This window comes from Plecotus auritus (assembly GCF_963455305.1).
Source record: "Plecotus auritus genome assembly, chromosome: 2".
NCBI classification, from domain to species: Eukaryota; Metazoa; Chordata; class Mammalia; order Chiroptera; family Vespertilionidae; genus Plecotus; species Plecotus auritus.
In genome coordinates, this window is record NC_137771.1 from 5,235,995 (window position 1) to 5,258,707 (window position 22,713).

General features: G+C 47.0%; 1 protein-coding gene across 2 annotated transcripts in view; it reads left to right on the top strand.

Annotated features, from left to right (window-relative positions):
* The first annotated feature begins 2,045 nt into the window (after window positions 1-2,045).
* Window positions 2,046-22,713, top strand: part of SLC25A33 (solute carrier family 25 member 33) — a 30,759-nt gene continuing 10,091 nt past the window's right edge. The window contains exons 1-2 of one of the 2 annotated variants that reach the window (XM_080655882.1): window positions 2,046-2,375; window positions 14,385-14,564. In XM_080655882.1, coding sequence (XP_080512008.1) covers window positions 2,320-2,375; window positions 14,385-14,564 — 236 coding nt within the window. In that variant the 5' untranslated portion in view covers window positions 2,046-2,319. The remainder of the gene's footprint in view (window positions 2,376-14,384; window positions 14,565-22,713) is intronic. The other variant, XM_080655883.1, reaches the window with a different exon arrangement.

Sequence of the window (22,713 nt, forward strand, 5' to 3'; positions counted from 1 at the left end):
TCATCCCTTTTACCTATGGCTGGATCTGATTGCTACCATTTTGCTAAATATTTTTATCCATTTTAATCCCTGCTGTATCCTCAGAGCCTAGAACACTGACTGGAACAGAGTAAAAGCTCAACAAATAGGTGCTGAAGGGGTGAATGGATGAATGAATGAATGGATGAATCGGATAGCTTCCTCTGGCTGGCCCGCAGCGGAAGGGAGCTTCCTAGGCAACAGCATGTCCCAAAGCATGGAGGCGTGAAAGATTGTTGCATCAGCCACTAGCTGGCTGTGTGACCTTGAGCAAATCTATCCTGCTTGTCCATAAAAACAGAACGAAAACAACAGGCTACACACATTGTGAGTACCCAACAAGATAATATACACGAAAGACCTTGGAAAAACTCCAACCCGAAGGCAGCATAACTGTGAACAAGCAGGTGGGGAGGCCTGTTTATGTGTCTAGCTCAGCCCTAGACTGGCAGTCCCCGCCACCCCCCGAAAAAAGGCAGGAGGCTGGGTGCCGCCTTGGCATCAGAGGCCTGGGTCCCAGCCTCAAACACCTCTGTGAGAGAGCATCCAAGGATAGCAGTGTCTTCTTGGGTTGAGAATTTTACCCGGGTGGGCACAGCTCCCTCCTGGCTAACGGGGTCGCATTACTTTCTCTTCCTCTTTCCTTCTGCCTCATAAATCTTCAGCTAAGACCAACACGGACTTCCTAACAACCAAAGCAGGGGAGATCCAGAAAGCATCGGAAACACTTTTTCTCACTGCCTGCCTTCTTTCCTTCCTTTTCCCCATAACGTGGAGTGCTGTGTGGCTTTCCCTTTCTAGGCCTGGGAGTAATGGTTTTAATATAGAGTGCTCACTCTATTTGTATTTTGGATGACTGCCCCCGAGAGTTGTTTTTAAAGAGTCTCAGCAATCAAATCCCCAGCTCCTGTGTTTGCACACGATTTCCCTTCTACTAAAGCTCTCTGTGTGTTTACACACAGGACTTCTAGCAGCTCCTGCCTGGTCCAGGCACTGCTTTGACTCGAAACGGCAGCAGCCGTGGAAGGAACACAGAGAAGGGGTGGCACTTTGGGAGAATTTTAGGAGATAGAAGTGCCACGTGAGTGATGGACTTTTGGGAGAGGAGAGAGAGAGAAGGGGGGGGGGGGGGGAGTTCAAGGTAACATGAAAGTTTCTGGCATGGGTGGCTGTGCAGATGGTGGTGTCATCATATTTCCAGGACAGGAAATAAAAGAGGCATGGAATGATGAGTTCAGTTAGGGACATTTACTCACTAATTTCTTGGGCGTTACTAGCCTCAGATACTTTGCCAGGAGTAACTGTGAGCCAATGAAACAAGGTCCCTGCACTCCTGAAGCTGACGTTCCACTGGCAAAAGGACAACTTACACCAATCGATCAATAAAGTAACGGCAGAAACCCACACGAGGAAATTACACGGAGTAATGTGATAGACGCGCTGCCAGGGTAGCTTGGGAAGGCCTGCATGTGGGGACCTGGAGGTGAGACGATGCCAGGCTGAGGGTGCCGGTGACCCAAGGACATACAGGTAGAGAAGCAGTCTGGAGATGGTCACAAACGATAGGCCAAAAAGCGTATTGCAGCATGTAATGCTATTTCTAGAAAAATAAGAAATATACAAAATTATACTAGGGGGTACGCTGGGGGGTTTTAGTGCTTTTGATCGTGGTTTTTTCCCTAAACTGGGTGGTGAGTACAGAGCTGTGAGATGTCATATGTAATTTATATGCCTTTTTGCACATCGTGCGTATCACAAAGTAAAGGAAAATATAGACTAAAAAAATAAAAAGGCCAGGGCCTCCCCAGCCAGCAAGCCCAGGTTCTCAGCCTGCGAGCAGGTACCAGGCTGCTTAAGCCGGTTCTCCCTCCACCGCGAGGGCCCAGGCTGGCCCCGCCCAGTCTCGCGCTCCAAGCGGAACCCCGCCCCGGGCTGTGCGGTAGCCCCGCCCACATCCGCTCGTCGACCAATGGGAGCACAGATCCGGGTCCACACCCCCGCCATTCACCGCCCCAGCGCGCGCCGCCGGGTGACGTCGGACCCGGCCCCCGCCACGTGACGGCCGCGCGGTGGGGTTCCACTGGACGCCGGGCTCCTGCCGCAGAGGCCGGGGAAGGGCCGGCGGCCACGCCGCGGAGTGTGCGGACCGAGGGAGCGGGTCGTGGGGACGCGCCTGCATGGGGACGGCGCCGGCGGACGCCTGAGAGCAGTGGGGCTAGCGGAGCGGGCCACCTCGCGCATCCCTCGAGCCGCCTCGCGCCTGTGGCACCGGCGGCGGCGGGCCGCGAAACCGGCGCGACCATGGCGACAGGCTCTCAGCAGAAGGAGAACACGCTGCTCCACCTCTTCGCCGGCGGGTGAGCGTCCCGGCCCGACCCCGCGGTCTCTGGGCCCGTCCCACGCCCTCGGTGCGCCCTGGCCGGTTACCGGCCCTCCCCAGGCCGAAGCGTCGGCTCCCCGAGGAGGAAGTCCCGGCGTCGGGGCGGCGATGAGGCCCGGGAGGCGTCGGCCTTTTTCCCTCCGGGGGTCCGCATCCCCCGAGCGTGGCTTTACCAGGAGCCTGCCGCATCCCCACGCCCCTCCCCCTCCCCGTGGCGTCTCCAGCTATTAGTCCTTTTAAACAATTACAGGCTGGTGTGACGAGTGTCACTCAGGGCGGTCCTGCCTGGTCACCGTGGCTCAGCTGCCCTGCGTCCTCCCTGCCAGCCGCCCTTGCAGTCCCTCTGCCTGGATCCCCCCCCCCCCTCACCCCAACCCCCAGGGCCTGCGAGTGTGATGGATGCTCAGGTTGGCCGCGGAGTTTAGCAGGGTAGCTCGGGGCCGAGTTCAGACAGTCAAGTGGGCTGTAGGTGTTGGGTATCAGCAAGGGCCTGGGAAGTGCTGGCGACTGTGATGCAGCCAGCAACCTGTGGGAGTCTATTGGGGGACCCACCCCCACCCCCGGGAGAAAGTAAGGTCCGGAAAGCGTGTGGAAATGCTTCTTTCCTGCTGGTAGACGCGTCCAAGGTAAGTCGTTTCTGTTTTGAGAGCTGCGTTCGTTTGATCATCACGCGGCTGCCACTGCTAGTTTTCGGTGGAGGCAACGCATTGTTAAGGAGGATGGGTGATCACGGGGTTCATAACAGAGCTGATTTGTTTGTTTCTTAAGAAAATAGGTGTTTACGTGTTTCTGAGTATTAGTAATTGTTTTCTTTCAATACAGCCGGTGGCGTGGGGTCCTTCTGGAGTCTCCCATTTGTTTGGAGTGTGAAAATAACTATGGTGAAAGGGTTCTGAGTTCTATGTACTTACTGTAGGTGCTCAGGCAGTTTCTTTGTTTTCCCAACCGAAACAGTCATATCTTCCCTGTCATTCCCTCTCATCCTTTCACTTCATCTCCCCGTTGATATTTCCTTCCCATTGATATTTCAGCTTGTGGGGAGGGGGAGCAGGCAGCAGTTCTTAAATTATGGCAAAGTATTGATTTGTCATTCTGGAGAATTTTAAACAAGTCGGCCATATTATTAAAGCCAAGAAGGATAATTTTTTTCTAAGGATGCTATACTCTGATTTTAATTTGTTGTTTTTAGTGAGGTGGGCTCTTAAAAATTTTTTGTATTTCATACTGGAGAGTTGCCTGTTCCGGAGCCGTCTCCCGGAGGCTTGCCGCGTAATGGATCACCCTGTCTGGGTGAATCTCTCTGCACGCCCTTCACAGTGCCCTCTGGCTGCTGATTCTCCTACCGGAAGCACCAGCCTTGAGATGAAGGAAAACTGATTAAAATGTAGGGAGTTCATTAGGGTAGTGCCTGCAGCCCTGAGTTTAACAGGATTTAGTTCCTTCATTAGCAGCCCTTCAGTTTTACCTAAGACACTCGAGAAAGAAAATAAATCTTCCAAAAGGAGGCTTTCAGAGTAGCTAAACGGATTTTGATTCCTTCCCACTAGCCTAAAATGCATTTCTTTTAGGGAAGAACATTATAGGAGCCAAGTGTTGAATGGGTATATTATACAGTTAAAATCAGTCAACCCCCAGCTTGGTCCAGTGGATGGCATGCTGCTTTACTGGAAGTAACTAGTTTGCATGTTACTGGAATCTTTCCAAAGAACTAAGCTCATTTCCTTTAAAAAGAAGTCTGCCCCAGCTCTGCAAGTGTCACATGTCTCCTTTTATTGAATAGCCATTGGAAACTAACATCTAAAGTTTAATGCTATCCCTAATTAATGATATTGAATAAATATTGTATCAGGTATTACAGGCTTATAAATGGGTAAAGTTATTTTTAGCTCCTCGAAAATAAAAGCTACACCCAAAACAACTCATTAGTCTTTCAGGTTTAATTATTTCTTTTTTAAAAGGCAGCTTCTTGGGTTCTTTGCAAAGGTGAAAATAGCCCTACATTAAGCTGCAAATCTTTTTAGTATAGTGTTGCCCTTCAAGAAAAGAACTGGAAGAAAAACCACCCACAAACCAACACCGAGAAGTAAGCACTTTAGAAAAAGGTTCTGTGCGTGAATCTGGACCAGATGTAATTCTGTAGTTAATTTTAAAACAGGCTCGTATTTTCAGAGCTGCTTTCTTCCTCCTAATGTATTACATTTTAATGGTAGTGAGTTCTCCCCGTGTACCTTTAGTGGAGACTTAGTGTCCAGTGGTTGCAATGAAGAGGCAAACCAGTTCCAAGCCCCTGAGTTCAGTGAGGATGTTACAGTAATTTATGACAGGGCTACCTAATACTTGGATTACATAACTTCTGATCTCTCATTGCTGTTCGTTGGTTTTTTGCCAGTATAAATAACTAGACATCCTTATGTGTAGATGTGTAGTTCTTTGATGATTTCCTTTGGATAAACATCAGAAGTACAATTACTGAGTCAAAACATTTTTAAGGCTTTTTTTAACTTTAAAATTTTTTTTTGATGTGTTTGTATTGATTTTTAGAGAGAGGGAAGGGTGAGGGGTAGAGAGACAGAAACATCAATGAGAAACATAATTGATCGGCTGCCTCCTGCACACACCCCTACTGGGAACGGAGCCTGCATCCTGGGCTTGTGCCCTGACCAGGATTCCAACCGGCGACCTCTTGGTTCCTGGGTTGACACTCAACCGCTAAGACACACATTTTTAAGGCTTTTGCTACCTATCAGCACGTTCATAAAACCATCTCTTAGGGTGGTGCCTTCTGTGTGAATGAACCTCATTCATTTGATGTTGACTTTTAATATGGTCAGGGATTTTACTGTTTTCTGCTTTCTTTCCTCCTATCTCAAAATCTGGGTGGTAGTATCAAAACACAAAATGTACTTACAGAGATTTTATTGTTATTACATAACAAAACCCATCATTCCTTTTCTACTATTTAAACTTAACATCTCATTAAGAGAAACAGTAAAATTCTCTTCCATGTCTAGGCCTTATGTCTGCTGAGAAAATCCCTTACATTTTCCCTGTCCGATGATGGGGCTCTGGTGCACATGTAGAGTGAGGGATGTCCTTCCCCTGCTGAGCAAGCAGTAACATCCGGGTGCCATTAGGAGATGTTCTCGGCTCCTGAAATAGACTAAGCTGTCATTAGCTAGATTATATGCTTTAGGTCTTATTTTTATGCCATGATTTTTTTCTTTTATCATCAAGCATACTTACAGAGGCTTTAAAATATATCTTAATGCCACTATGGTATGTTTTTAAGCGTTTAAAATATATAAGATACTTTCAAAATTCAGTCTTCCCCCCACCCCCCTATTATGAATAGCTGTCACCTAGTATACTCCTGTACCATGCTTTTGCCTACAAGTTTAATCTGTACTGGCTAATGGTTACTTTTGAAGTGTTGGGCATGTGTTAATATATTTGCTAGGGGGACAATGTAGAGAAGATGCAAGATTTATTTCAAATGCTTAAAGAACTTTTGATAAGACAAATATAATGTGCACATATTTTGTATATGGCTTATATAAGTATGCTAAGACTATAAATTTATTTCATCCAGTGTATTTCATATCTATAGTAAACACTTGTAAAAGTTGTGTGGTGTTTGGATGAAAGATTGCTGCTAGAATTTAGCTTCCTGAGGATAGTAGCCATGTCTGTTTTCTTCACTGGTACATACCAAGTACAGTATCCCACATGTTACAGATGCTTAACGGACACTTGTTTAATGATTAATTAAGTGAATAAAAGGTATTGTGGGTCATGCCTGGGAGTATAGATTGATGTGGCTTGTTAAATTGTCCCAAATTAAGAGAAGTGCTTTGATTATTTGTGAGTTGTGAACATGGTTCTATATTAAGATTTGCTGAAACTATATTGGCATAGGTAACATGTATATTTTTTTTTATTGATTTTAGAGGGAGAGAGAGAAAAACATCAATTTGTTGTTCCATTTGTTGGTTGAGTCTTGTATGTGCCCTGGCCTGAGATTGAACCTGAAACCTAGGATTGATGCTCTAACCGTGAGATAAAAGACAGGAAGTAGCATCTAAAGCAGGGGTGGGCAAACTTTTTGACTCGAGGGCCACAATGGGTTCTTAAACTGGACCGGAGGGCCGGAACAAAAGCATGGATGGAGTGTTTGTGTGAACTAATATAAATTCAAAGTAAAGGAGCGGAGGGGAGAGCAAGAGAACTGGATAGAACAGCCGGATCTGGCCCGCGGGCTGTAGTTTGCCCAAGGCTGATCTAAAGGATAATTAGCTGCATCGAAAACTATGCATTTTGCTTTGACTGAATGAATACAGAATTTGCATAATCAAAATCTTCTAAGCCTTATGCCAGAAAATTCTATGTAAAGAAGTACTCTTGTTTTTAAGGAGTGACTATAGAGATAGCAGATGAAAAGGGAAACTACAAAGAAAGTTCCAGAGGTTGGAGTCACAGGGACTGCCAGTCTCCTTTGTGGGTAGAGTCCGCCGTATCATCATAGTTATGAAAAAGCTGTGAGTCTGAAACCCAGTTTCCTATCAATCTGGTGGCGATTATAATAAAGAGCATATTGGTCTTGGCCAGTGGTCGGCAAACACATTAGTCAACAGAGCCAAATATCAACAGTACATCGATTGAAATTTCTTTTGAGAGCCAAATTTTTTAAACTTAAACTTCTTCTAACGCCACTTGTTCAAAATAGACTCGCCCAGACTGTGGTATTTTGTGGAAGAGCCACACTCAAGGGGCCAAAGAGCCGCATGTGGCTTGTGAGCTGCAGTTTGCTGACCACGGGTCTTGGCTATAGTGCCTAAAATGTCCGTGTGTGTGTAGAAAACAGAGGTCTTGTTGAAAATACCAAGTTTTTAAAAATGGTACTTGTTACTTGAAATTCAGAGTTAAAGAGTAAAAATTTGTGTGCATAATTTAAAATTTTTATGTCTCTGATCACATAAAGCCATATATGTACTAACAGTCTAGCTTTGTTCTGCTATACGGTAAACTGGAGGAGAGGAGCCTAATTCACAGGGGAGGGCAGGGGGGCTGGGAGGAATTAAGACAGGTCTATGTGGGTAAAAAGATAAACAGTTAAACCTATCTTCTATCTTCTGTAGTAATAAAAGAGTAATATGCTAATTAGGGGGCTTAGCAGGCCTGCAAACTGCCCCAGGCCCCTAGCCCAGGCCGCCCACTCCCCAGCGGAGACCTCCACCCTGATGGGGGTGTGGCCGGCCTGCAAATGGCCCTCAGCCCCTCACCCAGGCTGGCCCGCCCCCAGCGGAGACCCCCACCCTGATGGGGGTGTGGCCGGCCTGCAAATGGCCCTCAGACCCTCACCCAGGCCGGCCATGCCCCCCAGTGGGCACCCTCACCCAATTGGGGTGTGGCCAGCCTGCAAATGGCCCTCAGCTGGTCAGCCTGCAAACGGCCCCTCGCCCAGGCTGGCCACACCCCCCAGCGGAGACCCCCACCCTGATCCGGAACCCCTTTCAGGGCAGACCAGTTGGCCCCCACCATGGACCAGGCTTCTATCTTCTATACTAATAAAAGGGTAATATGCTAATTAGACCGTGAGACCTTCCGGACAAAGCCATGGTGGTGGGGCTGAGGCAGAGGCGGTTAGGGCGATCAGGCCAGCAGGGCGGGGTAGTTGGGGGCGAGCAAGCCAGCAGAGGGGTGCAGTTAGGGGCGAGAAAGCTGGCAGGGGGGGCCAGTTGGGGGTGAGCAGGCAGAGTGCTTAGGGACGATCAGGCAGGCAGGCAGGTGAGCGGTTAGGAGCCAGCAGCCCCATATTGCAAGAGGGATGTCCGACTGCCGGTTTAGGCCTGATCCCACAGGGATCGTGCCTAAACTAACAGTCAGACATCCCCTGAGGGGTCCCAGATTGGAGAGTGTGCAGGCCGGGTTGAGTGACACGCACCCTCCCCCCCCCCCCCCCGCCCCGTCCCGTGCATGAATTTTGTGCACTGGGCCACTAGTCTATGTAATAAACACAAGACTTCAGTTCTGGGCAGGAAGACTGAGAGAATGAGAGGAGGAATGTCTTTCTAGAAAAAGAAACAAGTAGTAAAAGGGGAAAAGCACAGAAAAATCCAGGTGATACTCTTTAGGAGACTGGGCAGGTAGGCTTCAGAGAGCTGCTGTTGCGACGGCTCTGAGAAATAACAACAGCCCTCCTGGTCTTTCTCTGCCCTGTGCAGAGCCTTTGGGTGGTTTTGCTGAATGGAGTATCCCAGAGAATTTCCTCTGGACTTTGACATCAGTGACTGGAGCGTTTCCTTAGGGGCGAATTAAATTCACATCCAGGGAGTTCCTCCTCCTGTTAGAAACCTAGCCTACTAGAAACACAGTCCTAACTGCTTTTTGGAAGATTGCTGATAAGAGCAAAACCTTTTAAGCCAACCATGTCAAACTCGTGGCCTGTGCTTTTTTTTTTTTTTTTTTTACAGAGAGGAAGAGACAGGGATAGAGAGTTAGAAACATCGATGAGAGAGAAACATCGATCAGCTGCCTCCTGCACACCTCCTACTGGGGATGTGCCCGCAACCATGGTACATGCCCTCGACCGGAATCGAACCTGGGACCTTTCAGTCCGCAGACCGACGCTCTATCCACTGAGCCAAACCAGTTAGGGCGGCCCGCGCTTTCTTGAAAAGCTTGAGTATAAGGCTTTTTTGACTAGGCTCATTTAGGAGGCTTTCAGTTGTGAATAATAAGAATTTCAGTTCCTACTGGCTTGGTTATTGGTGCATACACCTGATAGCTCGACAGTATCACTGTGGGACCTCAAGCGATGACTGCTCTGCCTTCTAGAAATACCTACTTGACTCCAGGGTTGGTCGTTGCGCGAGGAACACAGCATGGCTAACAGCAGCTCCCGATGTTTCCCCACCATTGAACAAGTCTGGCTGGAGCTTAACTCTGGACCAACCTGGACATGCACGGGTCTCTAAACCAGTTATCGATCCCAGGGGAATTATGCTGCTTGGGCTGAATCGGGTGCCCATTGCTGAGCACGTGGCAGCGTTGTTGATTGGGTCGGAGCTAAACCTAGAAATGGTTCAGTTGCATCCAAACTGTATGGCTTAAGACATCTGGGATCAATCGTCTTACGACAGGAAGAGGGCATGGATGCTGAGAGACAAGCAGCAGTAGCCTCCACGTTCCTTACACTGCCTTCAAATATCTCGTCCATTTTATTGCTCTCTCAACCTCAGGCAGATGATTATTTGCTTGGGGTGGGGCAGAGCTGTCCTGTGAATTGTAGGGTATTTAGCAGCCTCCCTACTACCCACTAGATGCTAATATCCCTTCCCCCAATGTCAACATCCAAAAATGTCTTCAGACATTGCCAGATGTCACAGGATGGGGGCACATTGTTCCGGTTGAGAACCACTGGTACTATTTTCTTCCTGTATGTCTGTGGGCCTCTTAAGTATGCACCTCTTAAGGATGTCCCCCACTTTGGATATTAGGTCTAAAGTATTGGTATCTCATCAGGATTAGTCTGTTTTCTGATGCCCACACTGTGTCACTGTGTGAGTGGATGCTGAATGTGACTTTGCCTGTTGGCTGAGCATCGGCTTCCCGGCCCTGAGCTGAACCCAAAGAAGCCTGCTCTGAGGCCTGGAGAGGGGGCAGAGTCTGCCCGCCTGCACCAGTTGTTCCACCCCGACTGTGTGTGCAGAGCAGGAAGGTTATAGTTGTCAACGTTGGGGCATGCGGTGTTGAGAGAGGCTTTTCCTGTCACTGTCTCTCCCTGTCCCCACCCCTGCCCTAGTGGTCTGGGCTCCATGCATTGAGGGAGCTGGGGAGGCTGAGCGGTCGTTTGCTGTGTGGCAGAGGCTTCCTGCAGGTGGGAGGCTGCTGCTGCATCAGCCCATGCCACCAGGATGAGAGGACTCGGTGACTTCCTCCCTAGTGCCAGCCTTGTTGCCTCAGGGGAGGACACTAGGGCCCCATTGGTTTGGTGGCAAGGAGCATGAGGACCAGAGGAAGGAGAGGCACCTAGTGCTGTGGGAAGGAAGGGTTGCCAGGCCAAGTAAGGCTGAAAGGTGACTGGGGGAGGGGCTACTGGTGGAACCGATATGGGTTTCCCAGTGTTGGGGCTAAAAGTCACCAGAAAGTCATGGAACCTGCCTGTGATTCATAGGCAGGAGGGGGGCATTCCGTAGAGCACAGCTGAGAAGCAGCGATGGGAGGCTGGCCCAGAGCTGCTGCCTCTACCCTTTCTCCACTGGGACTCCTGGGGAGTCCTCTTAGTCAATTCTGCGGACCGCGGTGGGTGGAGCTTCATCCAAGCTACCAAGGTTAGGAGCTAGGCCAGCCTTGGGCAAACTACAGCCCCGCGGGCCGGATCTGGCTGTTCTATCCGGTTCTCTTGCTCTCCCCTCCGCTTTATATTAGTTCACACAAACACTCCATCCATGCTTTTGTTCCGGCCCTCCGGTCCAGTTTAAGAACCCATTGTGGCCCTCGAGTCAAAAAGTTTGCCCCCCCCCCCCTGAGCTAGGCTGACACTGAAGGGCTTCTTTGTATCAAACAATTGAGAATTGACAGGGACTCTTCTACAAAGAATGTAATTGGTTGTACTCTTAAGTGCCCTCTGGCCAACATGATGAAATATTTTTAGAAAATTTTGGAAAGCCAGCCTGGAGAAGTCAGCATTTTGGTCCAGATGATTGTCTTGTACGTGTTGGCTCACAAAAAAAAGAAAAAGAAGTTGAGCTGAAAGATACAGAATTCTGCTATGAAAGGTTTACGTTTCAGGAAGACTTCTTTGGGCATTTCCATTGAATATCAGGTTCTTCTAAGAGTAGTATTATACCACCGCTTTAACGATTTAGAACTTCCTTTGGACATTTTTTCACCTGAGCTTTTTCCTGGTGGGTAAGAAGGGACTTCCTTCTGAGTAGTAACATTGTTTAGAGCGCCTTACTTTGTCCCCTGGTTAGTGGTCTAGAAGGCCAGGCAGGGCCTGTCACCACCACCACCCCTCCACATGGGCACAGTGTGCAGCCCATGCCAGTGACTGGTAGTGAGTGTGGCTTGCCATCCTCAAAGAGTCCACCGCCTCGTTGTAGTAGGATATTTGCCTAGTTGGGCAAGCACACCGCCCCAAAGGTCATCCTTTGATCAGTGGCATAGATTTGGATGACAGTTGGCCAGATAAGGAGTGCAGCTGAGCCGGGGGCAAAGCAGAGGTGGTTGACCTGTGCCACATTCAAACTTGTTGGCTTTCTGATGAAAGAGTTCCTCAGAAGCTGTTTTGGGGCGGGGGGGGGGGGGGGTGTTTGTTTTCGGTGACATGGAGTCGTGTTATTGAGCATAAATAGGTTTTAGCTATTCCTTTATCTGATTTTGTAGCATGTAAATTTTCCAATGTTTTAAAATATACCTTTTAAGCACATGTTTATGGTAATAGATAAGAGTAATTGTTTTGTGTGAATAGACATGGTTAGGAAGTTATTTTTTTAAACACTCCCCATTATATTCTATTTTCTTTAGAGCCAATTATTACAGAACAGCATTCAGTTGGGCTCACAATTTTTCTTGATACAAAAGGACCCATTAGAGTTTTGAAGTCCTACTTGTCTGATCAACAGTTTTCCATCTTGAGTAAGAGTGAAACAGCGTACATTAGCTGGCAGAGCTGTCTGCACTGCCCGTCTTCCCATAATGCTCCCAGAGAGGAAACCTGCGCCCAGTGGGACGAACCAGGCTGTGGACACAGAGGGTCTGGATTTGGGTTTCAGATTAGATATTGAGCTGCTTTGTGACCTCACTGAGACGTAGGCTCCCCTCTATATATTAGCCCTCAATACCTGAGGGGTAAATGCTGACCGGTTCATCCATCGAGCCCTTCCTGCCGGCCTCCCGCCCGTTCTGACCGATCCCCTGCCTTGCTTTGTGGTTGATGGGCTTTGGCTCACAGTTCAGAAAACACTGTGTATATAAACAGTTTGTTTTAGGGTGTATTATCATCATGATTCTAAAGCAGGTTTACCTAAATAGCCCAACATGGCTATATCCCCGCCCCCAGTCTGTACCTTTTACTCTCTTTTCTGACATTTCGATTCCTTGGCGTGAATTGAGGCTAAAGAGTTCCTACCTTGAAGGATTGTTGGAGGATTGCATGCTTACCATGAGGTAGTCATTCACTCCATGGTAGAAATGCTAGCATTTAAACCGCTCGCTTCCAGCTCTCTCGAGTCCAGTTACCAGGATTTGACTTGCTCTGTGGAGCTACAGGCTCTTGATTTGAAAATACTACACGGGGGCTTTACCCCATTCCTGACTCAGGCGCCATGCTAGGTGCTGGGTTCGCAGCCAGATTTCCTAACTTAATATTCTGTGAGCCGGACAGACCTGTTCTTGTCACCACTTTTGCCCTCAGGTACTGGTGCTGTATCGTTTCTGCTGTGCCAGGCACTACTTGTACCCTAGCGAGGTGCTCCTGGGACAGTCACCTGTGATAGCAGGCAGACGGGAAGTCCTGTCTTCAAACATGGAGAGCCCTTAAAAGACACCCTCCTTGAAACTTCAGTTTAATCATTCCTTTGCTTAGCAAATATTGTTTGTGAACTTGGGAGTCCTGATGCCAGGGAAAGAAAGGTGGATGAGACACAGGCCCTGAGCTCTCTAGTACGAGGGGTAGAACCTGCGTGGCTGGTGGTGCGGGCGGCTTTCGATGGCACATGACATTGTTAAGTCTCACCAGCCCTTCCAGAGCGCAGTTTCATGGGGATTGTTTAAGAAAAGATGGAAGGAGTTATTTTAGGATAAGTGAGTTATCTTGAAGAAAAATACTTAAATTTTTAATACAGATAATACTTTGGTATGAAATATTATAAAGGAGAACCCTGACTCAGAGAGACTGTGACTAATGAAAACAGGATGAATTGATTGTTTCAGACCTCAAGGACTTTGTCGTTAAAAGTAAGCTTTAGCCCTAACCGGTTTGGCTCAGTGGATAGAGCATTGGCCTGCGGACTCAAGGGTCCCAGGTTCGATTCCGGTGAAGGGCATGTACCTTGGTTGCGGGCACATCCCCAGTAGGGGGTGTGCAGGAGGCAGCTGATTGATGTTTCTCTCTTATCGATGTTTCTAACTCCCTCTCCCTCTCCCATCCTCTCTGTAAAAAATCAATAAAATATATTTAAATAAATAAAAGTAAGTTTTAGCCTAACTTTCTTTTTTTTTTTTTTTTTTTTTTTTTTTAGTTTTAGCCTAACTTTCAATGGAGTCCAAATTAATTAGACTTTGTTAAAAGTCCGTTGTAGTAGGCAATGATTTTCAAATAGGAGCATTGCCTGAAGAACTATTTTGTTTGACTGAAAAGATGCATTTTCTAGTATATTCATTGCAACAGGGTAGTGAAATTGGAAATGACATTAATGTCTAACGGTAGGAAATTGGTTAATATACATCAATATAGGAGAATAGTGTGCGGCCATCACCAATGACATAAGTGTATATGTTGACATTCACAACATCTACATAACGGGGAAAAGTGAGATTAAAGAGCCAGTGCGGAAAAGCCCTAAAGGATGTGTTGACATAGTAACAATGGTTATCTCATTGGTGGCTGTGATTTCAACTGTAATTTTTTTTACCTCCCTTATGTTCTAATTATCAAATGAACATAAGTTTTTTTTTTTTTTAATGTTTTTATTGATTTCAGAGAGGAAGGGAGAGGGAGAGAGAGATAGAAACATCAGTGATGAGAGAGAATCATTGATTGGCTGCCTCCTGCACGCCCCACACTGGGAGCGAGCCCGCAACCTCGGCTTGTGCCCTGACCGGGAATGGAATTGTGACCTCCTGGTTCATAGGTCAACACTCAACCACCGGACTCAACCGGTCGGGCTCTTTTTTCAAATAAAGAAAAATACACATTTCACATTTCGCTTGTGTAGAGAATGGTATGGCTTTTCTGACCCTGCTGTGATTTCTTTCCTTACAGGTGCGGGGGCACGGTTGGTGCTATTTTCACTTGTCCACTCGAAGTCATTAAGACAAGGTTGCAGTCTTCGAAATTAGCTCTGCGGACGGTCTATTACCCTCAGGTTCACCTGGGGGCCATTGATGGAGCTGGAGTGGTGAGACCAACGTCAGTGACGCCTGGACTTCTACAGGTTCTGAAGTAAGTTCAGTCTCCAACCTGGACTCCTGCCACACCCCTGCCCCCACTGTCAATATCGAATGTTTATTAAGCCCATCAGATGGATCTTCTATTTGCACAGCCTAATTCCAAACCTAAGAATTAGGTTTCTGTACCAATACCTTTGAACTCTGACCTTGCTCCCTTGGCAGCAGGGCACCCAGTGTGCATGCGGTCACCATCCAGGGACAGTTAGAGCAAACCTAACAAAGCAAACTAAAGAATCATGTTCAAATGGTTGCATCAAAGTGTTCTTGCTCAAAATCTGAGGGCTAGCAGGAAGCTATGGCGTGATAGAATGAAATTAAAACTTTTAAATTTCACAAGAGAAAGGTTTTGAATATTTTAAGGGGAAGTAATTGGGAAACAATGTTTTAATGTTTTACTTTTTATTTGGAAATACTTTCATGCTTACAGAAAAGTTTCAATAGCTACTTAATAAAATGGTTTTTAAAATGTTTGTTTCACCCTAGTTGGTTTGGCTCAGTGGATAGAGCGTCAGCCTGTGGACTGAAGGGTCCCAGGTTCGATTCCAGTCAAGGGCACATGCCTGAGTTGCGGGCTCCATCCTCAGTAGGGTGTGTACAGGAGGCAGCCGATCAATAATTCTCTCTCATCATTGATGTTTCTATCGCACTCTCTCCCTCTCACTTCCTCTCTGAAATCAATAAAAACATATTTTTAAAAAAATTTTTGTTTCAGACCTAGGCTGCCTGCCTGATTTATTATTTTTACTACATTAAAAATATTTCATTTGCTTATGAAGTAGCAAATGTTCCTAAGTTGAATTTGACTTCTTGGTATCTATGCTTAGAATCAGAAATCAAGACCTCTTGATGGCATCTGAATTTCACCTTGGGCCCTGTGCTTTAGAGAGATGTTCAGCCCTGGCCAGTGTTGCTCACTTCGTTGGGCATTGTCCTGTGCACCAGAAGGTTGCTGGTTCCATTCCCAGTCGGGGCACATGCCTAGGGTACGGGCTTGATCCCCAGGAGGAGGGCCGTGCAGGAGGCTGCTAATTGATGTTCCACTCTCACATTGATGTTTCTCTTTCTCCCTTCCTCTCTCTGTAAAAATCAATAAAAGTACTTCTTAAAAAAGAGAGGTATTCAGTAAATGATAGTTGAATTTCACTACACCTGGTATCTGAGACTTACCACTGGGAGAGGGTGAGTCCAAGAAAGACACTGCCATTTACCCGTGTCGTCGTTCAGCTGGGAAGTGTTAGAGGAAGATGCAGTGAAGTGGAAGCGCTCTGTCCGAATAACCTCCACACGGAGCACTTTGGACAGGGTTCAGTCCCATTTTAGATAAGGAGAGTGCGTTGGAAAGCACTGGATTTATTTTTAGGTGCGTTTTGTTTGTAAAGCCTGTTTGCAAGGCACACAGGCCTCCATGCCAAACATGTGGATGAGCTGCATCCAAGCTTACCGAGCAAAACTGAACACAAGACCAGCTGCAGAGGGCAAGGTCCCAAGCGAAGAATCAGAAGCCCAGCCAGAGGAAGAGGCTGGCACCCAACACCCCAGAACCCACTTTTCAAATTAAACCCTGAGGAGGAGTGCACAGGCACAGAGCAGCAGCAGGTTGGGGACGGGCCCAGGAGGCAGGGATGGGGACACTGATGGGAGGCCCCTCTGACCTCAGGAAGGAGAGAGACAGCCCCACGTCCTCCAGAAGACATGGCTGTGAAAGCATCCCCATCCTGTTTGTCTTTTTACACGTGTGGGCAGGGCAGTCTCAAATGGTACTTTCTGGGGAACATAAAGCACTTTGGACAAAAGGAAAGACAGGTAATTTGCCAGCTTTGCTAACATCCTCCATGAACTTCCTCTTGCGTGCTTGCAAATAACTCATGACTAGTGAGTTTATAGGCTTACTGTAACTGGGACGCTGTTACCCAAAGTTGTGGGTGTCAGCGGGCCAGGCCTGGAGGTAGATCAAAGTGAGGCTTTCTGTAGCTCAGATTTTTGCATGTTCTACATCTCTGGTGTCTCTCAAGCTCCAACAAATCAATCAATCTCTCTCTCTATATATATATCTATATCTATATCTATATATGTATTTATTTTCTCTCACCAGTTAGGACCATTGTTTACTAAAATGTAAATCAAATTTTCAAAGCTTCCTGTCATTTGAAGTCCAAGAACAGTGCACAGCACACTGCACAGCCGCCCGTTTGACAGCAGCCATTGGTTAAAGTAGCCACGGCTACACAATAACGAGACACCACTCACACATGAATACTTTTAAAACCATTTATTCTGTATCCACGTGAAAATATAAGTAATGCGATTTTAAGTAAAATTCTTGTTATGATGATATTTTGTTAAGAAAAGGGTTTGTAAAGTGGCATTTTTTTTAATCCAAAAGCTATTTTATTAAAGCTTTATTTCATCGGCTTGATCTATGTACATTATTAAGATTCTCAGCGGATATTTAATAGCTTCCTATTTAAAATTGCCACTTTTACGTAGTATTTTATTGATTTTTCACACCAACCCTATGAGAAGAGCACTCAGGTGGGATATCATCCCATTTTATAGATGAGGAAACAAAGTGGAGTTATACAACTTCCGCAAAGGCCTTTTTCTTTTAATATATTTTTATTGATTTCAAAGAGGAAGGGAGAGGGAGAGAGAGAGAGAGACATGAATGATGAGAGAGTCATTGATCGGCTTCCTCCTGCATGCCCTACACGGGGTCGAGCCCACAACCAGGGCATGTGCCTTGACCAGGAATCAACCGTGACCTCCTGGTTCATACGTCGACGGCCGCTCAACCACTGAGCCACACCAGCTGGGCTCAAGGCTATTTTTAATGTATATTCACCTATTTCAAAGAAAGGCTTGAAAGCAGTAAATAATCCCGAGTGCCCTAGCGGGGCTCGGCTTCTACTAGAGCCCAAGGTCCACTCAGAGACACTGGGACAACCCCTGCCCCCCCGCCCCCCCCACCGCGGGCTAGCAGCCTCTGGTCGGAGGCCCCGGGCTCAGACCCGGCCTCGCCTCCGCTGCAGTCCTGCTGCCCGTTTGACAGCTCCTCCCGGTGTGCAGGGGCAACCAAAGCGTAACTTGTGCAGAGCTGAGCTCCCAGCCCTGCCGCGCCCGGAGTCTCGAAGCAGCTCCAGCTTCCCGCTCCACGGACCTGACACCTCAGTCATCTTGGATCTTATTTCACACCCACAGCCGCTCTGTCCCCTCTGCCTTCAGAATACGCACAGCATCTGACCCTTGCCCCTGCTTGTCAGCACCCCACCTGATGGAAGCCACCAGGTCTCCCCCGTTTACTGCATGAGCTCCTCACTGGTCTGGCTGAGGCCTGCTCCCCTCCCATTCTCAGTCTGTTCTCAACCCAGACCCTCGCTCAGATCCCTCCAGGGACTACCTGTCCTCTGTCCCTGCGGCCGCCACACAGCTGCCACCGCTCCCATTACTCCTCTGATGTTTCTCCTCCTACACCCCTTCAGCTGTCCCTTTAAAAGGCCAGGAACATTGGCACATTCCGCCTCAGGGCCTTGGTGCCTGACCTTCTCTGCATGGCTGGCTCCCAGTTGCCGCCCTAGCAGGAAGGCCTTGCAGTGACTGTGCTGTTTAACACTGACCTCCCTCATGCTCCATCCCCCTTCCTGCCTTATTTTTATCCCCAGCACTTACCTCCATCCACCGTAGAGTGTAGCTTACTTGTCAGGATTGTTTATTTTCTCTCCCTGTCCCCACCAGAATGGAAGTTCCTCCGTGGCAGGGACTTTGATTTGTTAGGATGACGGAGGTGTCCTCAACCCCCTAGCATGCTGCCTGTCCCACAGTCAGCATTTAGTACAAGTAGAAGGAAGGAATGCCTTTTGGCACATCAGTAAAATACCACATGTAAAGAGCTCAACGTGTAAATAAATATTGGCGGCTATCGTAATATCCACTTCTTGTACGTTTTAAATGCAAGGTGTACAACTGAGTTTCTTGGTGGCCAAGGCAAAAGGGGGACCATCACATCACACAGTTCTCTCCCAAAGAAAGCACACTCGCTCCAGGGGAAACGGGCGTCTTCCTGCTGCTACGTCCCAACAGTGGTCTGTCACCCACACTGCCTGGCAGACTGCCGGCAGGAGCAGCGCTGTCTCCCGGGCGCCGGCAGAAGGGCACTGCTTGGCGCTCCGCCACCGCCTGCTTGCAGCCGCCTCTCTTCTCCCGGCAGGGGCAGGGTGGTGGTTAGGTTGCTTCTTGGTCTTACTCCTTCAGGAAGTACTACTTTAAAAGGCTTAACCGAACTTGTTTACAGGAAGTTTATTTTTCAAAATGCAAATCATCGTTTTGTGTCACAGGGTAACCCTCGAGAGCCGTGGTCGGCAAACCGCGGCTTGCGGGCCTCATGTGGTTCTTTGGCCCCTTGAGTGTACCACGGCCTGGGCGAGTGTATTTTGAAGAAGTGGCGTTAGAAGAAGTTTAAGTTTAAAAAATTTGGCTCTCAAAAGAAATTTCAGTCGTTGTACTGTTGATATTTGGCTCTGTTGACTAATGAGTTTGCCGACCACTGCTCTAGAGAATACATGTTCTCCACTGCAGCACCATGAACCTTTATATTTTGAAGATGGTTACTTAAAAAGGCTCTCACTGTTAAATTCACCAAAGGGGAATAATATATCAATGTATTTCATGTGTCTGCTTTAAAGTCTTATGACTTAATCTGTGTGTGTTTTTAAAATATATTTTTATTGATTTCAGAGAGGAAGGGAAAGGGAGAGAGACACATCAATGAAGAGAGAATCACTAATCAGCTGTCTCCTGCATGCCCCACACTGGGGATCGAGCCCACAACCCGGGCATATGCCCTGAACGGAATTGAACCTTGACCTGGTTCATAGGTTGATGCTCAACCACTGAGCCATGCCGGCCAGGCTTTTTTTTTTTTTTTTTTAAATCAGAGCTCCTATTTTTTACGTCACTCAGGTAATTTTTTACTCAGGTGCCTTTTTGATCTGAAAAGTAATATATTAGTGATCTAGTCTATGTTGTAAAAATAAAACTGAGTGTTCAGGTGAGATCTTTGTCTTGGATCCTGGTCTACAACTAGTGAAGATGAAATGCTCCAAACAAGGCCCCCGTTTCTCTTTGCATTTCTTGCCTAAATGACAGTTTCTATGACTGTGGGAAAATCCGCCTGGATCCTGCTGCTTTATTTTGAGGCTGAAGTGTACCATTTATAGTAGGCACTTGATTGTTCCAGAAGAGTTTTGTGCACAGCCAGCAAGGTTAGAAGTTTGAATTATGTAACACGTTTGACTTCTTGCCCACTGTTAATGTGCGTCACTATGGCGACAGCCCGCCCTGTTGTGAAGAAGCCCTAGTCACTTGAGGACTGGTGTTCCCTGCTGCATTATAGATGCGAGGCTCAGGCTTCCTGGAGCCAGAGAGTCCCGGAATCGTGTTTAAACGACCCCTGGGCTGGCCGCACAGTGTTCATTAATGGGAACCACAGATAGAATCTAAACTTGAAACATTTGGATATACTGACCATTTGACAGTCTTACATGCTATAAGGTGTAGGTCACTTGCAGGTGTTATTTAAGAAAAGATTTTCTTCAGAGAGCTTAGCTTTTTAAATCAGGCCTGTTGTAAGAAAGATAGAAGTCAAGTATTTAGAGTTGAAAAAACTAAATTCTCATGCCTCTGCTAAGGGCCAAATGATTTGTTTTTGGTTAGTGTGAATGACCTTCATTTGGGGGTTTGATTTACAGAACCTAACAATTGCCTGTCCCCAGCCCTTGTTCCCATAACATTGGGCTATATTACAACCTATGGCTTGCCTATAACTTATTTTTATTAAAGAACTTTTTTTTTGAAATAATTTCAAATGTGTAGAAAAGTTACAGGAATGGTACCAATAATTTGCTTATATTCTTTACCTTGAGTCACAGATTTTTAACATATTGCCACATTTGTATTATCATTTTGTTCTGTATACATCCATATTTTTCATGAACCATTTGAAAATAGGTTCCACACGTTGTGCCCCTTTTCCCTTAATTCTTCAGCATTTATTTCCTAAGAATAAAGATACTATCTTAAAACCACAGCAATTGCCCTAGCTGGTTTGGCTTAGTGGATAGAGCGTCGGCCTGGGGACTGAAGGGTCCCAGGTTCGATTCCAGTCAGGGGCACATGCCTGGGTTATGGGCTTGGTCCCCAGTAGGGGGCGTGCAGGAGGCAGCCGATCAGTGATTCTCATCATTGATGTTTCTCTCTCTCTCTCCCTCTTCCTTCCTCTCTGAAATCAATAAAAATATATTAAAAAAAACCACAGCAGTTTTCAAATTAAAGAAATTTAATATTGATATACTATTTGTTGTTGTTGTTATTGTTAATCCTCACCTGAGGATATTTTTCCTGTTGCTTTTTCAGAGAGAGTGTGTGTGGCGGGGAGAGGGGCCGGTGGAGAGACAGAGAGAGAGAGAAATATCAATGTGAGAGAGACACATCGACTGGTTGCCTCCCGCACGCACCCCTACCAGGTTCAGCGAGCGAACCCGCAACCCAGGCATGTGCCTTTGACCAGGAATTGAACCCAAGACCCTTTGGTGTGCAGGCCAACACTCTAACCACTGAGCACCACCGGCCACGGCTTGATATACTACTTTTTAACTCATCTGCAGTCTGTGTTCCGCTTTTCTCAGTTATCTTTTGTAAATGATCGATTTAGCACAAGAACTAAATTTTGTTTAAACTCTGTTCCTGCTGATCTCTCTCAGTCTTCTTTAGGGAGCCTCTTTCTTTTTCTCCCTGCAGGGTTTTTTAAACAGCTTACTAATATGTAATTCACATACATACAACTTACACATTTAAAGCAGACAATTGACTGTTTTTTAGCATGTTCACATAGTTCTGCGCAACCATCACAACAATGTGATTTTAAAACATGTCATTCCACTAAGAAGGCCCTCACCCATTTGTAGTCATTCCCCATTCCCCACCTCAAGTCCCAGCCCTAGGTAACCAACCACTAACCTACCTTCTGTCTCTAGCTGTGTCTCCTCTGGACTTGGCATATAAATGAAGTCATGCAGTGTGTTTATGGCCTCTTTCACTTGTAGTTATTGTCGAATAACATTCCATTATTATGGCTAGGTCTTATTTTAAATACATTGCTTTGACCTTGCCCTTATGCGATGAAAAGAAAAAAGAGAAATCTACTGTCCTTTAGTGAGATATGCCTCCCTAGTTGTCTAGTGTGTCCAACAAGGTACCTTTATGTGACACGTAGGGTGACCAGAGGGTTTAGTCTGGACCACGCAAACAACAGTGTATCTTGGGATCACTTAAAGCAGGGGTGGGGAACCTTTTTTGCCAAGAAACAACTTGGATATTTATAAAATTCACAGGTCATGCAAAATTATCAACTTAAAAATTAGCTTGCTGTATTGGGTCAAACATTTAATTAACTCATTCCTAATGCCTTGGCAGGGCCAGACCAAATTATTTCGCCCGGGGGCTGGACATTCCCCACCCTAACTTAAAGATCTGGGTTTATACCTGTCAGCAAGGAAAATACTTTATGACTGGGGCAGGGAGTGTCCCTCAGCCCAGCCTGCACCCTCTCCAATCTGGGACCCCTCGAGGGATGTCCGACTGCCCGTTTAGGCCCAATCCCACCGGCGGGAAGTCGGACATCCCTCTCACAATCCAGGACTGCTGGCTCCCAACCGCTTGCCTGCCTGCTGATTGCCCCTAACCGCTTCTGCCTGCCTGCCTGATCGACCCCTAACCACTCCTCTGCCAGCCTGATCGACACCTAACTGCTCCCCTGCCGGCCCGATTGCCCCTAACTGCCCTCCCCTGCTGGCCCAGTCACCCCTAACTGCCCTCCCTTGCCGGCCTGGTTGCCCCTAACTGCCCTCCCCTGCCAGCCTGGTCGCCCCTAGTATTTTGAGATAGTGTAGTAGCTTTATTGAGATATTATTCAGAAGCATACAATTTGTCCTCCTAAAGTATACAATTCAGTGGGTTTTAGTATATTTAGAGTTATATGACCCCCACCATATCTTAGTTCTAAAACATTTTCATCACACCAAGAAGAAACATGTACCCATGAGCAGTCATTCCCCATTCCTCCTCCACCAACCCCTGGCAACCACTAA